Raw genomic sequence first — 22434 nt, 5'->3', positions numbered from 1 at the left:
TGTCTAACTGATTTTCTTAATCGACCAAAATAAGCTGGGAAGATTCAAAATGGCGTATTCAAGAGATCAAGAGATAACTGTAATTTCACTAGCCGTGCCAAGGCCTCCCAGACCTATAGAGTCAATGAACCACTTAAACTGAACCTGTCTAATGATATGAAGTAGGCTGGAAGACTCACACTACACCCAAATCTAAAGAACAGGAGAGAAACAAATCCAAATAAAGAAAACACAGGACAGTCATGAACCTTCCCAGGAGTGGCCAGCTGAACAAAATTGCTCTAACAGCACAAAAACAAAGAAGCAAGAACAACATCTAAAGTACTGTGGGTGTCAATTGCCTAAATTAAGGACAGTTTCATCTTTCGAAATGAAGACAGATTAGTGTACAATGGCGTCAATGAGAAGGTCCTAAGACTAAAACCACTATTGATGAAAAAGTACACAAAGGTCCATCTGGTATTTACAAAAATAACACTTTTATGAGCTCAAAAGACTGGCAGAAAATATTTTATGGACCATTGGTTGACTTATGCTATCAGTCAACCATGGTGATGGCAACATGATTGTCTGCAGTTTTTAAAATGGAACCATGACAGCTCTAGTCAAAGTCCAGAATTAAAGGTGCTACAAGTATTACAGACAACTTGTGGCTCAAATCAGTACAACAGCTTGCCAATCACAACAATTTAATATGCCGTTTTTAAACGGTGTGTTGTTGTTGTGAATCTTTACTTTCACAGGACAGGTATATGATGTTGTATTATGCTCTATTTCTGGTCCTCCATGTTAGCAGGCTGCTGCTTTTTTGCCAAGATAAAATACCAAATGCTGAACTCTGTGTTGGGAACCCTGGAAACTCTCATACGATTGGCTCAGGAACCAGGAAGTAAACACGGGCTACACTCTGAACCAAAGTAGTTCCCAATCGTACCTCTAGGCTTGACAGGAGAAAAACGTGACTAAGGCGACATTGTTGATGGAGACGACCGATTGTTTATAGGGAGTGTTACTTCCATCCCAGGTGAGAAATGACAATGATTTCTCACTTATAGCTCCTTTAAGTATGACCTTAAAAAGATTGTCATGCTCAAAAATCCACCAATACATCTAAAAAAAAATTCTGCAAAGAAAAGTGGGCCAAAATCCTTCCAGTGATGTAAATACCTGCCAGGTTGAGGGCAGTTATTATCACCAAATCCAGTTATAGGGGACAATTACTTTTTCACATATGGCCAGACTGGTTTGGATATTATTTTCTTTAATTAATTAAATCATTATTTAAAACCTGCTTTTTGTATTTATTATCTGAAACATTTGCATGTGACAAAACGTAGAACATTTAATCAGAAAACTAAAACAAAAGAGCTCCCGTTTTCAACCATTTTATTTTTGCACAAAGAAGCAGCTGTCAAATTGTGTTAACAGCATTCATTTCAGTGAATCAAACTGGCACAACTGGAGCAGATGAGAAAAACTGTGTTAAATTGAAAAAAGAGAATCCTATATTTTTTTTTTTTCCTAGAATGCACTTTTGGTGATAGTGCTCAGACACACAACATTAACAACATTTCAGTCTCATTCCACTTCCAGACCTTAACAGACCGTCATCATTCACCCAGATACCAGAGTCCACTTCCAGCATAAACGTCTGCTCTGTTTGTTGTCCTCGTAAACATGGCGACAGGAAGTGACTCCAGGCGGCACACCTCTGCCAAGCAACACCGTCCGTGAAAACAACAAGTTTCATTCGCAGATATCCTGAACAAACACGGCTCCCCTCACATGGCCACTCTCCGGTCGCCGCTCCGCCGTCCTTCTCAGGAAATTAATTTCACTTTAATTCCCTCAGACGAGACGGCTCTTCCACTATCGCAGCGCCCGCATTTCCACAGGGTTAGTCCAATTTGCCATGGCTTCAAAACAAAACAAAGAAATAAACAGCTTCTAAAATATGCACACACGCAGCAAAAAAAAAGGGGGGGAAGAGGGGGGGAAATAAAATCCAAAGCATTTGTTTTCACGGAGCAGGGTTTTTCTTTCCTCCCTCATCTACAGTGCAAAAAATTGAAAATGCACAAAAAAAACAACCATCAAATAATAAATAGATTCTCTTTTGTATATTTCTTTTTTGTGTATTTACATATATACTGCATATGACGGAGGCTGGGACTCTACATTAGTATACAGCTCTTGGCCCGGTCCTTCCGGATGGCCGGGGCTTGGTCCGTTTGCTCAGTCCGACCTGTCAGGGGTGGCAAGGGGAGCTGCGACACCCTCTTCAGGCCTCTGCGTGAACTGCTGCGTTTTAGCTGCGGCTTGTGCGGCGGCCGCACTGAGGCCAGGGTGGTGATGTGGAACACGTCGCGGACGCTGTTCTCAGAAACCTTGGAGGTGCACTCAACATAGGCCACTGCCCCCATCTGTCGGGCTATCGCGCTTCCCTGGAACATGGAAAGAGAAGAGATTAAGTTAAGTGAGAGGTAGATTTTAACTTAACATTTGAGGAGAGCTTTTATATGTATAATTCTGCTTTCTGATTCTTCTAAATGATTTTTGATGCAAGCAAACTTGTACAAATGATACGCTGGGCCGAGAATTATGCAAACTCCAACTCGCTACGAAGGCAAACGAGACAGAGCCGGTTACATACCACACAGCAGCAAACCTACAGATATTCTGGGTGACATCACAAAAGTTTGAGCCAATAGCAACACTGACTCAAAATTCAATGCAAGACACTCATTGAACCTGAGGAGGGCGCCATACTGACGGACACAAAAATCACGATTTCTACAAATGTGCAGTAAATTGCCCAAATAATGATTAGTATATATGGACATCCCTAAAAGATACTCATGTATACAGATTATTATCAAAAAAAAAAAAAAAAGGATCTGGGGTTGAGTTACCCTTTAAAAAGTAGTTTTGCTCAATAGTTCGTCTTTTCTTCTGAAGGTCTTTCAAAGTTTGTTTTCTTTCAACATTGACAGCATTTCCATGTTCAGTGCTTGGTTGTTTCCGAATATTTTGCAAGTCACTAACTCTGTTCTATAAAAATTATATAAATACTCATGGATGGACAAGCGTGCCTGTTCATAACAGACAATTTAGCAAAGAACCCATTTAAAACTTTCCTTTTTGATAAAGCTTATTGGTAGAGTGGCTCATGTTACCCTGAGCTACCTCTATAGTTATGCTGCTATAGGCTTAGGCTGCTGGAGGACATCAGCGTCTGTTTTTATCACTCTGCTGAGTTCTCCCACTGTTCTCCAATTTTGTATTGTTTGTTGTTATTTCAGCTTTTAACTTTTTCTTCATAGTAGGTACACCTGGTCTGGCATTCTGTTAGCTGTGACATCATCCAGGGGAGGCAGATCATCTGTTATTACCATATAACATAGAAAGGATTCCTGGATCAATGTGAGCTTTAGTGCTTTTGTGTCTCTGCTCTGTCTTCTCTAACCCCCAGTGGGTCGAGACAGATGACCGTTCACACTGAGTCTGGTTCTGGTTCTGCTGGAGGTTTTTTCTTCCCGTTAAAGGGGAGTTTTTCTTTCCACTGTTGCTTCATGCATGCTTAGTATGAGGGATTGCTGCAAAGCCATGGATAATGCAGACCACTGTTCACTTTATTACTGTATTAGATTGAATTTGACTTTGGAACGTGCCTTGGGATGACATGTACTGTGAATTAGTGTTATATAAATAAAATTGCATTGAATTGAATTTAATCATTCAATTCAACACCACATCACATCAGGCATTTGCAGCCAGATCCAAAAACACATTTTGGTGTAATTGTTTAAATAAAAAAAACAGAAAAAGAAAAAGAAAATATTTTGACAGAGAGTGAAAAGGATTTTATGACCATTAAGGAATTTCTTAAGAGCTGAATTTACAGTAAAGTCGGTGCTCAAATCCCTTGGGACCTGTGTCAGGTCTTAGATTTCTCAAAGGAATGGGATTCCTTCAAATTTTTCACATCAAATTTCTGTTTCCCAAATTCCCAAATTTCCCAAATTCTTAGACTTATACCTAAATAGAAAAACATAAAATAGAAAACATTACTATAGATCAATAATATTTAAAAAATAAAAATGTATTAAATCTGGAACTTGTTAAAACCATTGGATGGATGAATGGATGGATGCATGGATGGATGCATGGAAAAACTGATGTGTGGACAAAGGGATGGACAGACAGACACACTGATAGAGGGACAAACGAACAGACAAAAATAGAAGTGGGAAATACAAAGGGAGTAATAGACAGAAAACACAATTGCTAAAGGGATGAATGGACAGACAGAAAAATGGACATGTTGTTGGACGGACGGAGAAATGATCAGATGGATGCATGGATTGATGGGATTATTCTCCAGACTGACTCTGGGCCTCACTCTTCTTTGGTTGATGCTGAGACTGAACTGAAAAGGGTTTAAAACCTTTCAACATTGAGCCAAGTTCACTTTAACACTTAAGGGAAATGTCTGGTTGCTCTACAGCAAATACTGTGGCAGTTTAAATCATATGTATAGAGCAGAATGCTATGTGTACCTTTCAGAAAAAGAGTCTAAATCACAGAATGTCAACAATCCAGAGATAAATAAAGGCCCTTTATCCGCCAGATGTACAACACAGATGTTGTAAACTCAGTCTATGGTTTACAAAGAATGACAGCAATTGATTTCATCTGTGAAGCCGCTCTAAGCGACTAAACTCAAACAGAACTCACCTAGCTCTGAAGATTACCCCTGAGTAATGTAACAATATACACAGACAATTAAGACTGCAAATTGTTGGCTTAAGATTGAGTGAAGCAAATTTAATTTTAAAATCCCTCGGCCCCACTCAGCGATGCACTTCAGGGTGGGCTGATCTCTTTTGTCTCATGAGCAGCTTTTAATTCGCATGTGGAGGTTGTAACACGCAGGACGGAGCTTAAAGCCGCATGCTCTCCAAACAGCTTTTACATCCCAGGCTGACGTGGTTTGATTTCTATCACAGAGCGTGCTCTCAGGTACATGTAATGAGCAATGAAGCCGCCATCAGGTGGAACAGTGCTTTTAGATTAACCTGGGGCAGGTGGAGGGGGGAGGGAGGGGGGTGCAGCTGATCGAAACTTTAAGGCAGATAAGAGTGGAAATATCTGGAGTTCACCTAGTGGTCACTCTCGTTGGCGACTCTTCAGCTCTACTCTAAATCAATTTGAGATCAACAACAGGATAAGGACACAACCTATTGGATTAAAGCGCCAACATGTTTGTGCGCGCAGCTCTGGTAACTGCTGTTAGGTTCTGCTTTTTTTGGGGGAGGTATCTTCAAACACAGCTGCCTTGAAACTAAATTAAAACCAAAAGGGAGCAAAACAACTGTTTAATGCAAGGTTGCATCAGGATCTTCTATTCTATGTATCTGCATTATCTTTGTTCTATCGTGTTGTGTTGCTTTGCACAACCACCACACCCCCCAAAAAAAAACAAAAAAAAACCAGCAACATGAGCACAACGAGAGCTGATTAAAAGTCCCCGAATTTACAGTTTATCATCACCCTCCTGTCCACTTCTCCCCCGCGTCCTTGGCTTAGAGGTCATGGCTGCACGCGATAAAAGGACTCGGCCGTTTATCAATGTCCGTTTTCCATTCATTCTGCATTTTTAAAAATCCCTAAATCTGCATGATTATCTGACACGTAAACTCCACTCGCCGCTTGCTGTCCTGCAGCCTATAAAACGAGGAGCAGCGAACTACATCTCGGTGGACCAAAGCCGAGCATCTTCAATGTATATTACACTAATCTGATGTCGTATAACACCTTTCTATAGTTTTTGAGGCAGAATGTATAACCCTGCTGAATTTCCTGCTGCATTTGTTGCCGTTTCAACACGCCTTTCTTCCAAGGACTCTCTGGAAGCTGTCTTTGAGGAAACACTATCTCTGTATTTATCCCAACCCTCCTTTTCATCTCAGATATCCATCTCCAGTTTATTCCTACCTGCTCGTGAGTGACAGGGATTAGCCGCTGCTTGGAGAGTTCCCTCAGGGTGTTGACGTCTGTCCTCATGTCAAGCTTACAGCCCACTAGCACCACTTTGGCGTTGGGACAAAACTCTTGTGTCTCTCCTTGCCACTGTAGAAACACAAAGGGGGGGAAAACTGCTATTTCATCACCAAACACACAAAACAAAGACAAAAAGCTGAGCAGAGGTACTGTTGAAACTTCTGGCTCCCAGAGGGAGATTATTGCTGCATTAATTAAGCTTTTTTTTGTCATACAGAGGAGTTACAGTGTAATGAGAATGGTTTAGTTGTGCAAGGCTTTGCATACAACTCTGAATGTTCGGTTTCTGCAGTTAACCAGGTAAATGGATTCATTTCTGTTGGGATTTGGGGGATTTTAAACAAAACAAACTTTTATTTTTATTTCACATACACGAAAGGTTTACACATTCCCAAGGTATTTATGTTCTTGGAGATACAGTATCTACTTGTTATAAAAAGGTGTTATTTATGGTCACTTGTATAATTTTCAACAATAATGTCTTCTAATTTCTTCCAACAATCCACAAACATAAACAGATTATTATGAAAATATGTATGAAAGGGCAAAAATCTAGTAGCAGCAATAGTCTATGATTTATTTAGGGAATAATAGTTAACACAGAATGGTAGAATCAGAAGTCAATAAGTCTTTATCAATTCGAGGGAACACTGGATTTTTTAAAAGTGGGATACTGCGGAGTTGTCAGTATCTTACCACTGTTAAAGGGGGCTTAGCGTGATCAGTTTGGAAATTTATAGCAGTTGATTTTTACACTGCAATACTTTGCATCTGATAGTTTCTCTTACAAAATCTCACCTTCCAAGTTTCTATAAGATTGGAGTGTTTTTGCTGAGAGACCAATACAGTCTTCAGAAAGAATTAATGTCTAATTTAAAAATTACAGTTTTAAAAGGGGTCTCTAAATATTTGGATGAACTACAATGGTCTTATTCAAAATGTGTTTGAGGGCGCAGTTACTCTATAATAGCAGAAATCTGCTTTGCAACCAGCTCCACTCGGACTAGCAAATAGCGCAAACCTCAGGTGAAATAGGAATTGTAACCAAATAGAGTCTCTGAGTGTTTTAACATTTTAACTGCTAATAACAACTCCACAAAACTTTACTTTAACAAATTTGAGATTTTAATGCAAATAATTGCTGATTCTGGAGTAGGGACATAGTTCTCATGATTGAATTTAGTAATATAGATTTGATTTTGAAAATACATACTTACCGACTAATCAAGTACAGTTAATTGCTGTTTGGCAAAACTCACATCCAGCTTTTTTAAGCAACCTTACTCTAAAACTTCTAAGACTCAATGTTGTTGTTTTTCAGTATCAATTAGATATCTAAAAATAAAAAAATAAAAACTGCATGTTTTACGGCATGTCAAGACTTGTTTGTGGTTCATGCAAGCTGCGTGAGAGCGAGAGAGAGCAATACTGTCAGCAGCTAACTGGCAGGCTGAACAAAGTGCAGCAAAGTTGTCCCGTTTTAACCCGCGGAGCTTTAAGCCTTTTTTCGTCATGAAACACGCTGCATTTCGAATTGATAGGGGCCTTTTGGAAATTCCCAAATTAAGGTAAGTGTCTATATTCTCTAGGGAAAAAGACACAAAAAAAAGATGTCTATTTTAAATAAATCTGACTGTGCTACCTGAGCTAATCGCTAATATAAGAACTTATTCTAAAAAAGTTAAACTATTTTTTTGCAATCACAGCTTTATATCACACACGTGACTTGCTTTGCTTCTTCTTCTGAAAAAAAACAAAAAAATAAATTGAATCCAGTTGTGTCTTCTTACTGTTCTAAAAAATAACTAGGAATGGATATTTGCAAGCCAAAGCTTTATTGGATCCAGAGTTTGAAAATAGTATCAAAACTCTGGTCAATGCATCTCTAATACAGAATATCAGGTAATGCACAACTTTGTTAAAACCTCAATTAGAAATTTTAATATTTGTGATGACACACATTTGCATTCACTTTTATCCAAAAAAAAAAAACGATGTTACAGATCAATTAGTGATCATTTGAATAATTTATCATGTTAAAATTGAGATGCGTATGGATTTTTATAAAGCATTGGAAATCATTACATCTAATTCATTGCCTTAGTGAGGGTTATTCTCAGTTTGTCTCTCTTCCAGGCACGTCTTCAAGGACAGATGCTGTATAGTTGATGACAGGTAGGCTTGGTTGTTTGTTCAGAGTCAATGCCCTCAGAACCAATTACATAAAATATCTGCAAGAAACGAAACTACAAAAGGAAACATCTAGGCCCATCAAAGAACTTGTTACTTTAGATTTTATAATATTTAATCTCCATTTGATGGCTGCCGAAGAAGCTAACTCCATCAAAATAAAAAATGCTAGTCCTGCCCAACATCTGCAAAATATGTTATAGACAATAATGTTGTGGACGGTAGAACTAGAGATAAATAAACACTTAACAAAACAGTCTTAGTGTCTTGGTGATTTGGGTTCATTGGCCCCAGAAAATTCAGTTTTAGCCTTTCTGTTTACTTTATTATTATTATTATTAATGGGAACTGCAGGGAGGTTCGCTGATTGTTTTCAACTCTGAAGTTATCCCCATACAGTCCAGATTTTTATCCCCCCCCCCCCCCTTCAGATTATGGTCATTAAATAAAAAGACTATAAAGCAAACCAAGTAAATCACCAATGGTGACAAATGTTTTGTTATGTTTTAGTTGCCGTTATAAACAGCAGTGAAGTTTGCTAATAATAATGTGAGATGGATCATTCAGTTTTTTTTTTTTTGGTTCTTTTATGCCTCGTCTTAAATGTTTCTACATTTATCATAGTAAGTAATACACTTTGTAGAAGCGCAAACGTTGCATAATCACTCTGACGGATGCTTATTGTGAAAAAAAAAATTTTTAATCGTCTTGCCTAATCACCACCATAATCATATTTGAGGTCAAAAACAAAACATTCTTCTGGAGAAAACAATTTATTGGTCATCTGTTATGGAGGCTATGTATACACTGGGAGGCTGCATTCGATGTTTGTAATATCTGCAAGTAAGAGCTGTTTGTTGAAATCGGTGCAATGTTCAGTCTTACGCTGAACCATGTGTTCAACCATCTGGTGCCAGCTCAAATTTCCACTCTACCTGAAGAACATTACGCAATCCTCATGCGTTCACTGTCAACAGATCTATTTCAGGTTCTTCTCAGGAAAAAAAAAAAAGGTTTAGGTGGCTTCCCTCTAAACGCACTCCAAGACTAAATGTCACTCTGAAATACAGCTGAACCAACACTGTCTCTCTTCCCTACAACGCAAATACAAGAGAGCCCAGAGTTTTATCGCCAGCCGCGTGCAAAATGTCACGGCGTCCGTTCATCCTTCACGCTTAGCGCCACCTTTAACCTTCTGAGCCGCTCCCCATTCTGTCGATGTGCCCTAGTCAAAAGCTTTGATTGTTTAACCCTCTCTCCTCCCCCAGCTGTCATCTAGCGACCTCGCAGACCTCCTTGCTTCTGCGGGTCAAGAGTGTAATTTAGGACGCGGCTTGCGCAACAGGTTTTCCATGCGGCCCCTGAGTTCCAGTGATTGCCAGGATGACAATGAGGGGGGGGGGGCAGGGGTCACGGCAGCCTCCCCCCCCCCGTGAAGTAATTCCTGGGAAAAAGCTAAAACGAGATGAAGGCAATTGCTCCCCGTCGTTGACAGAGGCCACCAAGATACGCCGTCTTGGGTTAGACCTGCAAAAAAAACTCCAAAGGGGATTTTACCAGCTCCCCACAGACCACTAAACACGTCAACAGAGGAGCCGTGGGAACAGTCTTCAGCCTGCAAGGCGTGTAATTCAAAGGCAGGTACGCACACATGGATTCAAGATGCGAAGCTAGTAAAGAGCAGAGGTCTGGTTTACGTGATACACTTGCATGCAAAAAAAAAAAACCCATCGGGTTAGGCATTTAAATACCTCACATTTTTCACTATTTGTGGTTCGCTGGCTGTAAAAACATTTCCCAAACCACAATGGACAACTCCACCGTACTATTACACCAGCTGGAATGACTTTTTGACATTTGGCCTGAATGGGGCAGACAACTGTTTACCAAAACATAAGTTTTAACACGCTGAAAGCCTCATTTGTAGAAGCGGGCTCTGAAACGGCACATTGGATGCGGTTGACTAATTTGCATTTCAGATATATTTCTTGAAGCCACCCAGCAGCAAAGCCTCCCCTCTCATTCTTCACGCTGACCTTGTATTTCTTACAGCGATGCAGGTCAAGTATCCGCGGACATTTTGATGAAAGAAAGGAACAGGAGGCCGCAACCTCCCGTCTGATCAACTGTTGGGGCATGAAAAGCTGCTGGCACAGGAATCCGTCATTATGAGATGCTGATCAGGCTCGTTTTCTGGATGGTCTTACCCTATAAGCGCATAGTAACCGCTGATGTACAGCGTTTTTGAGAATAGAAATAATAACACTGACCTTTTTAATGACGCTGTCCAGCGTTTCTGGTCGGCTGATGTCGAAACAGATGAGAACAGCGTCTGAATCGGGGTACGCCAGAGGTCTTACGTTGTCATAATAAGAGGAACCTGTGGACACACATGAACACGTGGTATAAGGTCATGGCATCGCTTAAAAAAGTGAGCATTTGTTTTTTAGCCAGATTTAAGCCAACAAGGGTTTTTTCCGTCGCAGCCAAATGGCTCCACCTGTCAATCAGAAAACCCCAGAGAGGTGATCTAAAGGTTATCAATCCACACAAAACACACTGAAGCAGGCTCAGTGCCCCACGCTCACACATGCTGCAGCTCAACCACACTCTGCAGATGCAAATGAGTCCTGATCTTCACAGTTATGCATGCATATTTGAGTACAGATTTCTCCTGGGTTTTTCACACAGCTGCACCCCCCCAACCCTTGTCACACGAGGAGGGCTGCTTAGAGAATTGTACACACAAAGGTGAATTATAGAAGGCTGATTGGAGACCTATACTCATCTTAACACAACTGTTAAGATGGCTTATCAGTTTCTCCCTTTCCGCAACAATTGCTTCTGTTTGTGTTTAAATCTTACTATTTTTTTTCCTATTTAATCTGTGTAATGCACACTTGCATTTGCCCTACTCCTTGGTTTTACTCTTGCACCTTAATCAAATTTAAAGGCACATGTACGGCCACAGACCTCTTAGTTACACGGCCCAGCTCTCATTAGGAGACTTGTAAAAAAAAAAAAGATCTGCGCAATCGAAGGAATGCGGCTGCGGCTGTGGAGGCGCTCCCCTTCCTGCCACTATTAGGAGCTGACAGGGGCTTGATGTGCACGGCTGCACTTTAAGGCACAGAGAGGCAGTTATTTGCTACACGTCCCAATTACACACCTCGGAATGCGGGGAAATTAGTAAATCAAATCAAACATTTGCACATTTTGGTATGTTGAAAAGCCTGACTACTAGATTTAATCTCCTAATGCTATTTAGGCTGATGGATTAACACGACACAGGAAAGGGCTTGTTTCGAGACCTGGATGCCTTTGTCTCGTGAGGCAAATGGAGTTTGCTCAAAAGGAATACGGCGTTGTTTTTAGCATCACTGGGTTCTTTTCGTTAGTGATGGAATGACACAACGACAATGGCTGCACATGGGCTGCATCCCCTCATCATTTATCCTGCTTGCACACAGTGACGTGCTTCTCTGTGCAGAACAATGCAAAGGGTGCTCCGTTGCAAAACCACTGAAGGAATAAATAAGAATTTCTGTTCAATGCAGAAATCGTCTCTCCCTATGCCATCAGGGGGCTACAAACATATGAAACTCCAAAAATGGTCAGACATTTTTTTAAGACTTAGTCCTGTGGTTATAATCCTCTTAAATGGTTCTGATCATTAAACAATTTAGCTACAAGGAATGGCTGAAGTCGATAGTCAATATAATTGGCATGTGGGACAACCAATAGGTAAGATGATCCCCTCCGGAACTTGAAGCCGAAAACGATCGTCCACTATACCTTTAAAATAACTCTTTTCATTTTTATGTTGATGATACTCAGTTTTACCTCACATTAAAGTCTTCTCTTCAGTCTCTCTTATACTGTTTCAGTGGAATAACATCTATGCGAAAATATTGTTCTTAAACTAAACAGCAACAAAACTGAAGTTAAATATTGGTAGTCCAAACCAAGCTGCTAGCACCCTCACCAACAGACGACCATCCTACTCCATGTGAAATTCCTGTGTAAAAAAAACTGGAAGATTCAGATCTGCATTTAAAAAGATCAGCACAGACATAAAAAACTGTTATTACTAACCAAAAACCTAGGCAAGACTGAAACTTTCTAAGATCCCATGACATAGAAATAGTCTTTCATCCCTTCATTATTTAACAACTGCAACCCTTAATACTTTCTCTCTGTGTGTCATCTGTCACACTTGCAGCTTGTTTTTAAGGTGGCTTCCTGGTACTAAAACCCCCCAAGCGCGTTGCTCCAGTCCTGACCTCTTTGCATGACTCCCACTTCAGTTTCACAATTCGTTTTAACTTTGTTAACTGTACTAAATGGGTTGTCCTATCAAATAATAATGAACTTTAAAATTATTATCAATCCCCAATAGCTCTCAAATAATCAGGGAAGCTCTTTCTCATCACAAGACCATAGAAGACTGAGCCTTTTCAGCTGCTGCCCCTTGTCTGTGGTACCAATTCAATTCAATTCAATTTTATTTATATAGCACCAATTCATGAAACATCTCAAGGCACTTTACAAAGTCAAATTCCTACCACCTTCCTCGTAAATGCAGGAAGCTCATTGGATATTAAGTCCAGGCAGAAACATGATAATTTCCAACATTTTATTTTAATTGTTTGCCATTTGTCTGTTATTAAATAACTTTTTTTTATTATTTTTGTTGTGAATGCTTTTCCTTCTGTTTTAAATCTATTTCTACTTCTACTTTTGGTTTGCTGTTGCTTTTTAATGTTTTAAAAAAGTATATACTTTAGATTGTCTCAACTGTATTTAAATTCATTCAATTAACTAAATCCAGTTAAGAATCCCCTGAAAGACGGCGTCACAAACGAAGCATGCAAATACCACGTATGTTCTCAGAGGTGCCTTCAAACACTATCCAGACACTGTTTTTTACATTTAGTTAATCTAAATGTTACCTGGTAAAGTTACGTGTTATTCCTGATGGTATCAGGAAACCCACTCTTCATCTCATTACCTCAAGATCGCCCCTGTTCTGTAACTGCTGAGGCTGCAGACCAGCAGCCAAAAAAGAACCCAATCGCGAGAAAGTCCAACCGTCAGCAAACCTCACATTGTATGACAGCGGGCCCTGATTGGTGCCGGTCACACATGAGGTGCTGCGGCCGGTCAGGTTGGTCTTTAATATGTATCACACACTCACAGGCCTCTGTTAAGGTCAGAGTTGGGTAAGAGAAGGAACTGAGCACCTCGGGGTGGAAAGAAAATGATATTTGACTATATTTGGGGAGAGAAGCAGCCACAGAGTTAAAGCAGAATCCAGGGAAGGTTGAGGAAATGTGAGACGAAGCCAAGTTAAGACAACAACTCTCGTTTGACACCAGCATGTAATCAGACCCTGGAATGAGTCCATTGGGATGAATTTGATAAAAAAAAAATAAAAAATGATTGGCAGGTAATTCATCCAACAAGTCTTGTCAAGCCAAACCAATCCAGGGCTCATTTCTGTCCAGATTGACAGCAGGGCTACATCAGCAATTTAAAAAAAAAAAAAGTCCACAGGGAGACAGGAGAGGAGCAAAGCGCTGCTTTTGAAGCAGGTTGAAGAGGCACAAATAAAGTCCAATCACCATAACAATCAAGGGACATGAATAACAGAGCAAAGGGAGTGGGAAAAAAAATAACCAAGCATAATGGCGCTGCAGAGGAAAGGATGAAAGCATTGGACTCAGTACAGCAGATGACATTAAAAAAAAGTCTTGGTTGGAGCTGGTTTGTGTCCATTCAATGCGGGGTGGAACAAAAGGTCAATTAGATTTGAGACAGGGTCAGGTTGAGATGGATGTGGCGGGAGGGCGAAGAAGGAGCAAACACCCTTTCAGGAACTATTAAAAACCATCATGTCTGGCAAGGAGGGAACACCGTGCCATGGTGCGCCAAGTAGAATACATCCCACAAAAAAAAAAAGTGCTCATTCACTTGATTTAACGTAAGCGATCTTTTGAAATGAGAAGATTTCTCTGCGGGGATAAGCATTTATAATTCAATCTGCGTTGAAACGCAGAAGTACACTGCAAAAACAGAACTAAAAGTAAGTGAAATTTTCTTGAAATCATTGTAATTTTCCTTGATTAGAGCAGGTAAATAAGACTATTTGCCAATGGAATAAGATTTTTGCACTTAAAATAGGAACAATTCATCTCCATCGTCTTATTTCAAGTGCAGGATGTCTAATTATATTATTTTAGAGATGAATTGTTCCTGTTTTAAGTGCAGAAATCTCATTCTATTGGCAAATAGTCTTATCTACCTGCTCAAATCAAGGAAAAATACATTCATTTCAAGAATTTTTTTACTTATTTTTAGTTCCCTTTTTGCAGTGTATTTGCAGAGAGGTGACAGAAAACATCAGCCATCGGTCGGGTTTCATCAAAAGGTCACCCAAATGCCTTATGAGATGCTGAGGTGGACTAAAACTTAGTGCAGTATTAATATAAAGTGATAAAGCTTGAGGGTTTGTGGTAAGACCTCATTTATGCTTTTTATCTCCTGAGAAATTGACTCCCCCGTGGGGACAGTCTGTCTGCAACATGACATCTCTCTAACTTCTCATTCAAAAGCTCCTCGGGGAGAATTGTCGCTGTATGGGAGCGGACAATAAAACAAACATAACAGTAAAACTCAAGTGAGCCGTTTGATTGGGAAGACAGAGTGAGCATGCCTCTCTTACGAAGCCCTCGCCAGTTTCCCTGCATTACTCTGTACCCTCACAGAGTAGTTTACATCCTCCCTACACTTCACAACCAAAAAGTCAACCACTAAAAACAATCGCTACTAATGGTCTAATCCTCATTAGGCCATCGAGAACCTCTAAAAAAAAAATTGCCGAACGTCTCAAAAATCCTTGTGCTACAGACCACTTTTTTTTTTCTTCTTTCCCATCTGCTGCATCTCTCTGAAAATCCAGCTTCAAAGTTAAGGGGAAGCATTTCAAGTTGTGCTGGTAGAGTGTGGTAACAACCTGCAGGGAGGCAAATGGTTTCATTGTGAGGCGCTGAAAGGAAAGCGAGGAGGAAAAAAAGCAGAGAGGCGACGGGGCTCTGGTGGCACTCCGGCGCGCTGGTTACTGGAGGAGGATCGGAAAGAAGAAGTGACGAGAGTCTGTTCTTTAGGAGGCAGTGAAAGACTTTTTTTATTGCCTACATCCCACCCTGCGTTGTGAACCGCTGTGGCGCTTCTTTCCTCCTCAATAAAAGTTTCGGCTCAAACAGGGATAAACACATGGCGCTGCAGAGACACCCTTTGAGAGGGGGTGGATTTACTTTGACCCGCTGCGCCCTTCTTTGATACAGAACAGTATGTGTTTCATTATGTGAAAGACGGGCTGAACAAAACTTTCTCTCACAACGCCACATCCTCCAAGAAAACAATATTGTTTTGTGTAAAAGCCACCGACCTTAGTGCAAGCACAGAGATTGTCAGCTCGCACCTCGAAATGATACAGAACCCACCTGGAATGATGGAGCAAAAAAATAAAATGCACATGTGCATGTTATCTAATATAATGAACATTTACTCTCGCATGCAGTTAGGCAGGAAATATGTCCCTTTATCCGCGCAAACCCTTCAAAACCCGTTTGCAGCTTGTCACAAAGTAACAGTCTATGTTGATATGAGCTTTAAACTGACTTCAATTTAAAATAATTGCTCTTCAAAAACAGAAAATTGTAATCTACATAATTGTATCTGCACTTTTAAATTAGAAAGAGGAATTGTCTATGCAGGCTATTTAATGCACTTTTAGTCTGTCAAAAACACAACATTATTAAAATACCAGTATTTTTCAAGGATTTGGAGCCTCACTCATTTGTCAAACAGCTTATTTTTTTTAATCTATATTAAACTTTACATGTGAATTTATGATGAAAATGCCAATCTGTTTTCTAGACAACGTTGTTCTAATGGTGATTTTTACCTTTATTGCATTATAATGGGACTGAGTTTTAATTGCATTATAATCTGACTGCACTTTAATTGGATGAAAATCAGAGTCAATTGTGACTGTAGCATAAGTGGACTGAATTAGGACTTCATTATAATTGGACTAGGCTGAAATTGCGCAGTAACTAGACCGAATTGTAGTTGCACTATAGTTTGCACTATATTGTAATTGTTTGATGAGGGATAACTAAACTGTAACTTTAAAATAACTGGATTGAGTTAGAATTTCACTACAACTCGAATGAACTGAACTCGAATGTAGCTGTAGTTGGACTGAACTATCCCTACAATGTAACTGGACTGAATTTGAATTGCTTGGTAGTGGGAATTAGGGCGAGATGATAATTCAAGAACAACATATCGATCGATAAACCTAGAAAAAAAAGGGATCGATAAAAATGTCAATAGAAGAACAGTCATTACTTCCTCCCAGCCAATCACAAACGCAGACCCAGGAACACTGTATCACCAAGCTCCGCCCCCTTCAAAGAGTTCAGATAGCACAGGTTCTAGTTTCTTTCTTTTTTTTTTTTTTTTTTTTTTAAACTTGCAGTTTTGATAAAAAGTTGGTTGAGTTGAACTTCAGAGTTAGTGTGTTCTTCGTCTAAAAATAGATCACTAAGCAACAGCATAAAATGGCCATGGCTGCACCTAAAATATATGTTTTGAATTGTTTGTTAATTATCGATATTAATCAATATGATTTCTATTTTATCAATATGCCCTAGTGGGAGTTAACTTTAATTGGTGATAATCTGACTCAACTGAAACCGCAATACAACTGGACAGAATTGCAATTGAACTTGAATTACCTGAGCTGTGTTGCACTGAAATGACAACTCAAGGTTCCCCAACAAAAGACTTTGTGCTTAATGTGTCTGCCTGTTAATCTAACTGGAACAAAGAAAGAGTCGAATGATGGTTCTTTCAGCAACGGCGAAGATCGTCGCATGAATGGGGCCAGAATTATTCAGTGTGTTAAAGTTAAATGAATTGATTATAATGATAATTGCTGTAAATGGAGGACTGTTTGTTGTCAGGAAAGTTTGAAGGACAAAACACTTCAAATACAAAGCACTTATAACTTTGTCAACCGCTTGACTATATTTTCTATTCATTTGATTAAATAAATGTGAGTTTTCCTGGAAAAAAACAGAACATTCTTGGATGACCCCAAACGTTTGAGCAGTAGTGTATCTATGTCAATATATTCATACCTACATACTGATTTATATAGAATATATAGCTCATATTTACAAGCAAACACAAACTGTCACAGTCTTAAAAAAACAGAGCTTGAAGCAGAAAAATAAACTCGGCCAAGAGAAAACAAGCCATTATTGAGCCAGTAATGAAGCCATCCCAGTTGGTCCGAGCCGAGGACTGACGTTTCTGTGTTTTATTGCTCTTCCAGTCTCACATACAGGTTATATGGTAGCTCACACACGTACAAAAAGGCTGAGCTGCTGATTATGAACGTCTCGGGATTTAGAAAGCATTAGCATGCAGACAAGGCAGAGGAACTGACACAGGGTTAAATGTCCATTTACCTTCCGTGTCTGCAGCCTTTCCATGAGCGATACTGATCAAAGCAGCCCTTTTTTTTTCCCTTTGTAGACTGTGCAGCCTTTGAAGGGCATCAAGCACTTTTCATGGATCTGAGCTGCATTAATGCTCGTGACTGTTGTCCTGTTGCAGGTTTATAGAGTAGAACTCAGCTCTGCGCTGACAGCACAGGTAAGAGACGAGGCGCCGTTACCACCCGCTTCCCAGACGCCTCAGCGGAGAAGAGATGGAAGGGTGTCTGCCCTCGGTTTCCCTCGACTCCAGCGTCTCTTTCATTATCACACACACACACTCATGCCACCAGAGTAGCAGCTACGCATTTCATCCAGCGTTGTCTGATCTGGGTGTCTGTCTCAGCCTCTGGTTCATGCTGAGCTTTGCTTTCAAAGATCACTCAGCTTCTTTGTCACACACATCTTCTGTTGATCTATATGCCTCCTTATTGTCTGGCTTTACTCTGCTAATTCCCCCGCGAACTGCTTGAAACTGAAAAGGCTGCAGACTGAACTGTCACAACCTTAATTCCTTGGACACGTCGGTGTTGTTTGTTACGGCGCTACAAACATTCGCAGGCAGTTGAATTAGAAAAGCAGGTAGCTGTGAATAATTGCCTCTGTTTTACAGGTTGTAAATGAAAAACAAAACCGTTCTTATCGGCTTTGTTGTTGTTGTTCGGTTAGCCTGACAATGCCAGACAACAGCTGAGGAAAATAAAGATTGATTTTATTTTTGGTTTAACTATACTGAGTTTCAATTTTGTGTGCTCGGCTTCAACGTGTAGAATAAGGAGAGCCCCTTTGGAGAAGCCCTGGCTGTTTGTCCAAAGAAAAGCGGCTTCGTTTACAATCCAGTGCAAATCAGATCAGAAGAGCGAGCTTCAAAGGGACACAGATAAAAGTGAAATGAAATTGAATTAAAGACAAACACAGACAGTAACTGACCAAGCCTAATGGTTTTGGTAGACTTTTAAACATTCTACAATCTTTCAAAAACAGATTTTTACTTTTTACTGATTTTCACTAAAACATCTAACAAATAACTCTGTATCAAAGCTTGTAAGTGACCTGCAGCAACGTGCATTTTTACAATTCTGTGTAATTCTATGAGAGAGAAAGGTTGCTGCAATCAGTCAGACTATGATTTAAAATTACTTGTTAACTAACATTTAAGATTAACCCCCCCCCACCCCCCACAAATTATTTGATTTCTGCTCTTCCTCTACTGCCTTGAGCATGACATTTCCTAGCCGGCATGTGAAGAAGATTGGATAAGGTTTGCCCGTGATAAACAGTAATTGGACAGGTGGCTTATTTAATCACCTTCCTCTTTAAAGCGATGGCAGATCCTTCATTAGCATTTATATAAAGTAAATGAAGGTACAACTTTCTGAGGTATTTTCTATGAAATTATTTTCAGAATCCTCAACAATTATTGCTATCCCTGGAAAAGCTTAAAAAAAAAGTACTGACTGCTATCGGCATTCCAGGTGGAAAAAGACTTGTATTTTTGGTAATGGCCACTTCACGTGTCTCTGGTGTGAAACTAAGAAGGATTGTGTATAAAAATCTTTTCTACCGTTAAGTTTGGTGGGGGATCAGTGATGCTGGGGGCTATTTTCTTTTCCAAAGGCCCTGCCAATTCTTTTAGACCATATATGGCCAAATAAAAACAGAAATAGTTTACAGGATATACAAAAATCTCCCTGTTAGAGTGACTATCTTGTTCCCTACCGTCATTACCATCATTGTCGCTTCATGCATGCTCAGTATGAGGGATTGCTGCAAAGCCATCAACACCTGCTGGGTTTCCTTAGAGAGGAAACTTTTTGACCGATCTGTATAATCTGAACCGATCTGTATAATCTGATTGAATTTGATTTTGGAAAGTGCCTTCACTGCAAAATGGGTCTAAAAATAAGTAAAATGTTCTTAAAATTAGTGTTTTTGTCCATTTGGCAGATTATCTGCCAATGGAATGAGTATTTTGACCCCTAAAATAAGATAATTAGATCTACTGCACTTGAAATAAGATGATGGAGATGAGTTGTTCCTATTTTAAGAGGAAAAATCTTATTCTATTGGCAGATCATCTGTTTTACCTGCTCAAATCTAGGACAAAAACACTCATTTTAAGAACATTTTACTTATTTTTAGTTCCGTTTTTGCAGTGTTGAGATGACATGTTTCATGAATTGGCGCTATATAAATAAAATCTAAATGAATTACTATGGAAAATGTAAGGGTTGCACCAAAAAGAAGACTGCATAGGACAACTATCTAGTCTTGTTGCTTAAACATAATCAAACAGTGAATAAAAAATAAAAGTAAACTGGAAACTATAGCGTCCACTGCAAACCAAACCAGGCAGTGGGTTTAAATTTTGTACTCCAAAAGGTTTTTTCCGTAAAAAGGCTTCTAGTACCACTGTTGCTAGGGTCCGTTCCTCACTGGATCTATAACAGTTTAGACCAATTATTAAGACCAATAACTGACAATCAGCATTCAAATCTGCAGTAGCTAACTTTTGTATAAAGGTTTTTTTTTTTTTTGTGAAAGATACATCTCCCAGGTGGTCCTACTGCCGTTTGCAGAAACACGCTGCTCCTGGTCGGAAGAAGTTAGAAGTGTAAATCACTCTTGTCGCTGCTCACAGCCCTCCCCCGCACAGCGCTAGCATCGCTCAAGCTCAAGATCAGCGATGGGCTGCAGCTGTGTGGAGAAATGGGGAAGAAACAAACTGCTTTACAGGAAAACTGCCACTTTCTGGAGTGGCACCTGCTCAGATAACAAAGACGGGTAAACATTGGAGCGGCGCGGCGGGCTCCGCTGTGGAGGGGGGGGGGGGCTGCTTTACAGCAGAAAGCATGGAGGAGCGACTTGTAATGTGTGCTTGTTCAAATTGTCAGGGTAAGGCTCAATCCGAATACCTTTAATAATAGCTCCTAGCTCCTGTTCCTTGACCTTTTATGGGATCAACAGTAAGAACTCTATTGTGGGAAGGAAAGGATCATCGGACTGCTAATTTCGGACAGCCTCTAACTCCGACATTACGTGACAGGAAACGCTCATGGATGATGCGAGTCAAATCCAGGCCTACAGCCTTCTGAAAATGAACTACAAAGAGCACAATCTCTTCTTTCTGGACATATTCGTTGATTTCCATGAGGGGGCTGTGCTGATACATCATCACCCAAAGGATTGTGGGATACCTAAAGAGTTGTTTGCGCTGGTATGGGGCATTGCGGGGTTCCTAGGTAAAACTAGCCACAGAAGGGAGCACACAGGCTCCTTTTCCTACCTCCTTCCTTACTGACTGCTCTATCCGGACAGCACTTATCATGGCGACCAATACCTTTATTGCATTATAATGGGTATTCAGGGTATTCGGATTAAGCCCAAGTCCACCGTTTTCTCAAGACTCCCTTCAGCAGCTTTAAAGGTATAGTTGACAGTCTTCTTTTGGGTTTGATTTCTGGCGGGATCATGTTATCTGTTGGTTGTCCCACATTGCAGTCATTGTGACGTGCTCACCTAATGCCAATGTTCGTTTATGTTCCATGCTAGTCTCGTCTTGCAGGGTTTGCACGCACACTTTTAGTGTTCGTGTATCCGGTGAGCTTTAGTTTCAGCCGTTCGTTGTAGCTCCATTGCTCTCATGAATGGCTGAGAGTTGCAAGAAGCAAACTGTCTTACAAGTTTATGAGAAGAAGAGGAGATTTCAATAGAAAGAAATAAGACCAGAGCGTATTTGGGGGGTTCTTTCACATGATCCCCCTGAGGAGCAGAAGAGCAGGTAAGATGGTCTTCAGCATGTGTAGTTATTCAAAAAGTGACTTGGGCGTTTCTTACCGACATTTCCAGAAAAATTGTCCACTCTACATTTAACATTGCTGTGGAGGAATCTTCTCTGAACATTTTTTTTTAATTCAGGATCTTCAGATGGAAGAAATACATCAGTCCAAGTCTTTCTGGTCAGTGGTATGATGCTGTTTTTCAAAAGTATAGTGCTGGTTTTATGCCAGAGGTACTGAGATGCAAACCATTCAAATGTCCGCTCTTGTCTTTTGTCAATGAACATATTTTCCGAAAGTCTTGGCAATCATCAAGATGTCTGATGGCAAATGTGAAAGACTTCATGCCCTTCTTGGTCACCAGTGGATTTCACCATGAACCCTCACATAGATGCATTTTTGTCCACCTCAGCGCTGACCTTAACAGGGCTGGGTTTTCTGAAACGAGGTTCAGTGAAGTAATTATCGGTATCCGGCTGTTTACGTGCAGCAGAAAGATGCCACATCAACCTGAAATTGTTGGAAGGAAAATAAATCGTTGGAGTAGTGGAAGTAAACAGGCTAGACAGATGTAGGCCATCTGTTTTAGCTGACTTTAATCATTTAAAACAACTTGAACTGAAACTTATATTAATAGTCAAGAACTCACAAGCCCCTGACTTGTCCAATCAGCTGATACGGCAAACTGATGCAGCGTACATCTGCTCAGCGTTTTAGCCTTACACCACTTACAGGATATATTTAATTTTTTGAAACAAGGTTTTTGGTGATATGATAACCTTCTATTACTGGTAAGAAAACTATTACCACTAATAACTTGACAGAACCTC

The 22434-nt window shown here is 40.1% G+C and overlaps 1 protein-coding gene across 1 annotated transcript in view; it reads right to left on the bottom strand.

The window, feature by feature from the left end:
- Positions 1–1369: 1369 nt before the first annotated feature.
- Positions 1370–22434, bottom strand: part of rnd2 (Rho family GTPase 2) — a 41517-nt gene continuing 20452 nt past the window's right edge. Inside the window, exons 3-5 of the mRNA XM_012871967.3 lie at positions 10524–10633; positions 5998–6132; positions 1370–2444 (exon numbers count right to left, since the gene is read on the bottom strand). Of these exons, the coding sequence (XP_012727421.1) occupies positions 2175–2444; positions 5998–6132; positions 10524–10633 (515 nt within the window). The 3' untranslated portion in view covers positions 1370–2174. The remainder of the gene's footprint in view (positions 2445–5997; positions 6133–10523; positions 10634–22434) is intronic.

The sequence above is a fragment of the Fundulus heteroclitus genome, chromosome 16 (genome assembly GCF_011125445.2).
Source record: "Fundulus heteroclitus isolate FHET01 chromosome 16, MU-UCD_Fhet_4.1, whole genome shotgun sequence".
NCBI classification, from domain to species: domain Eukaryota; kingdom Metazoa; phylum Chordata; class Actinopteri; order Cyprinodontiformes; family Fundulidae; genus Fundulus; species Fundulus heteroclitus.
The sequence above is the reverse complement of the archived record's forward strand: the minus strand, read 5'-3'. Positions and strand labels throughout refer to the sequence as shown.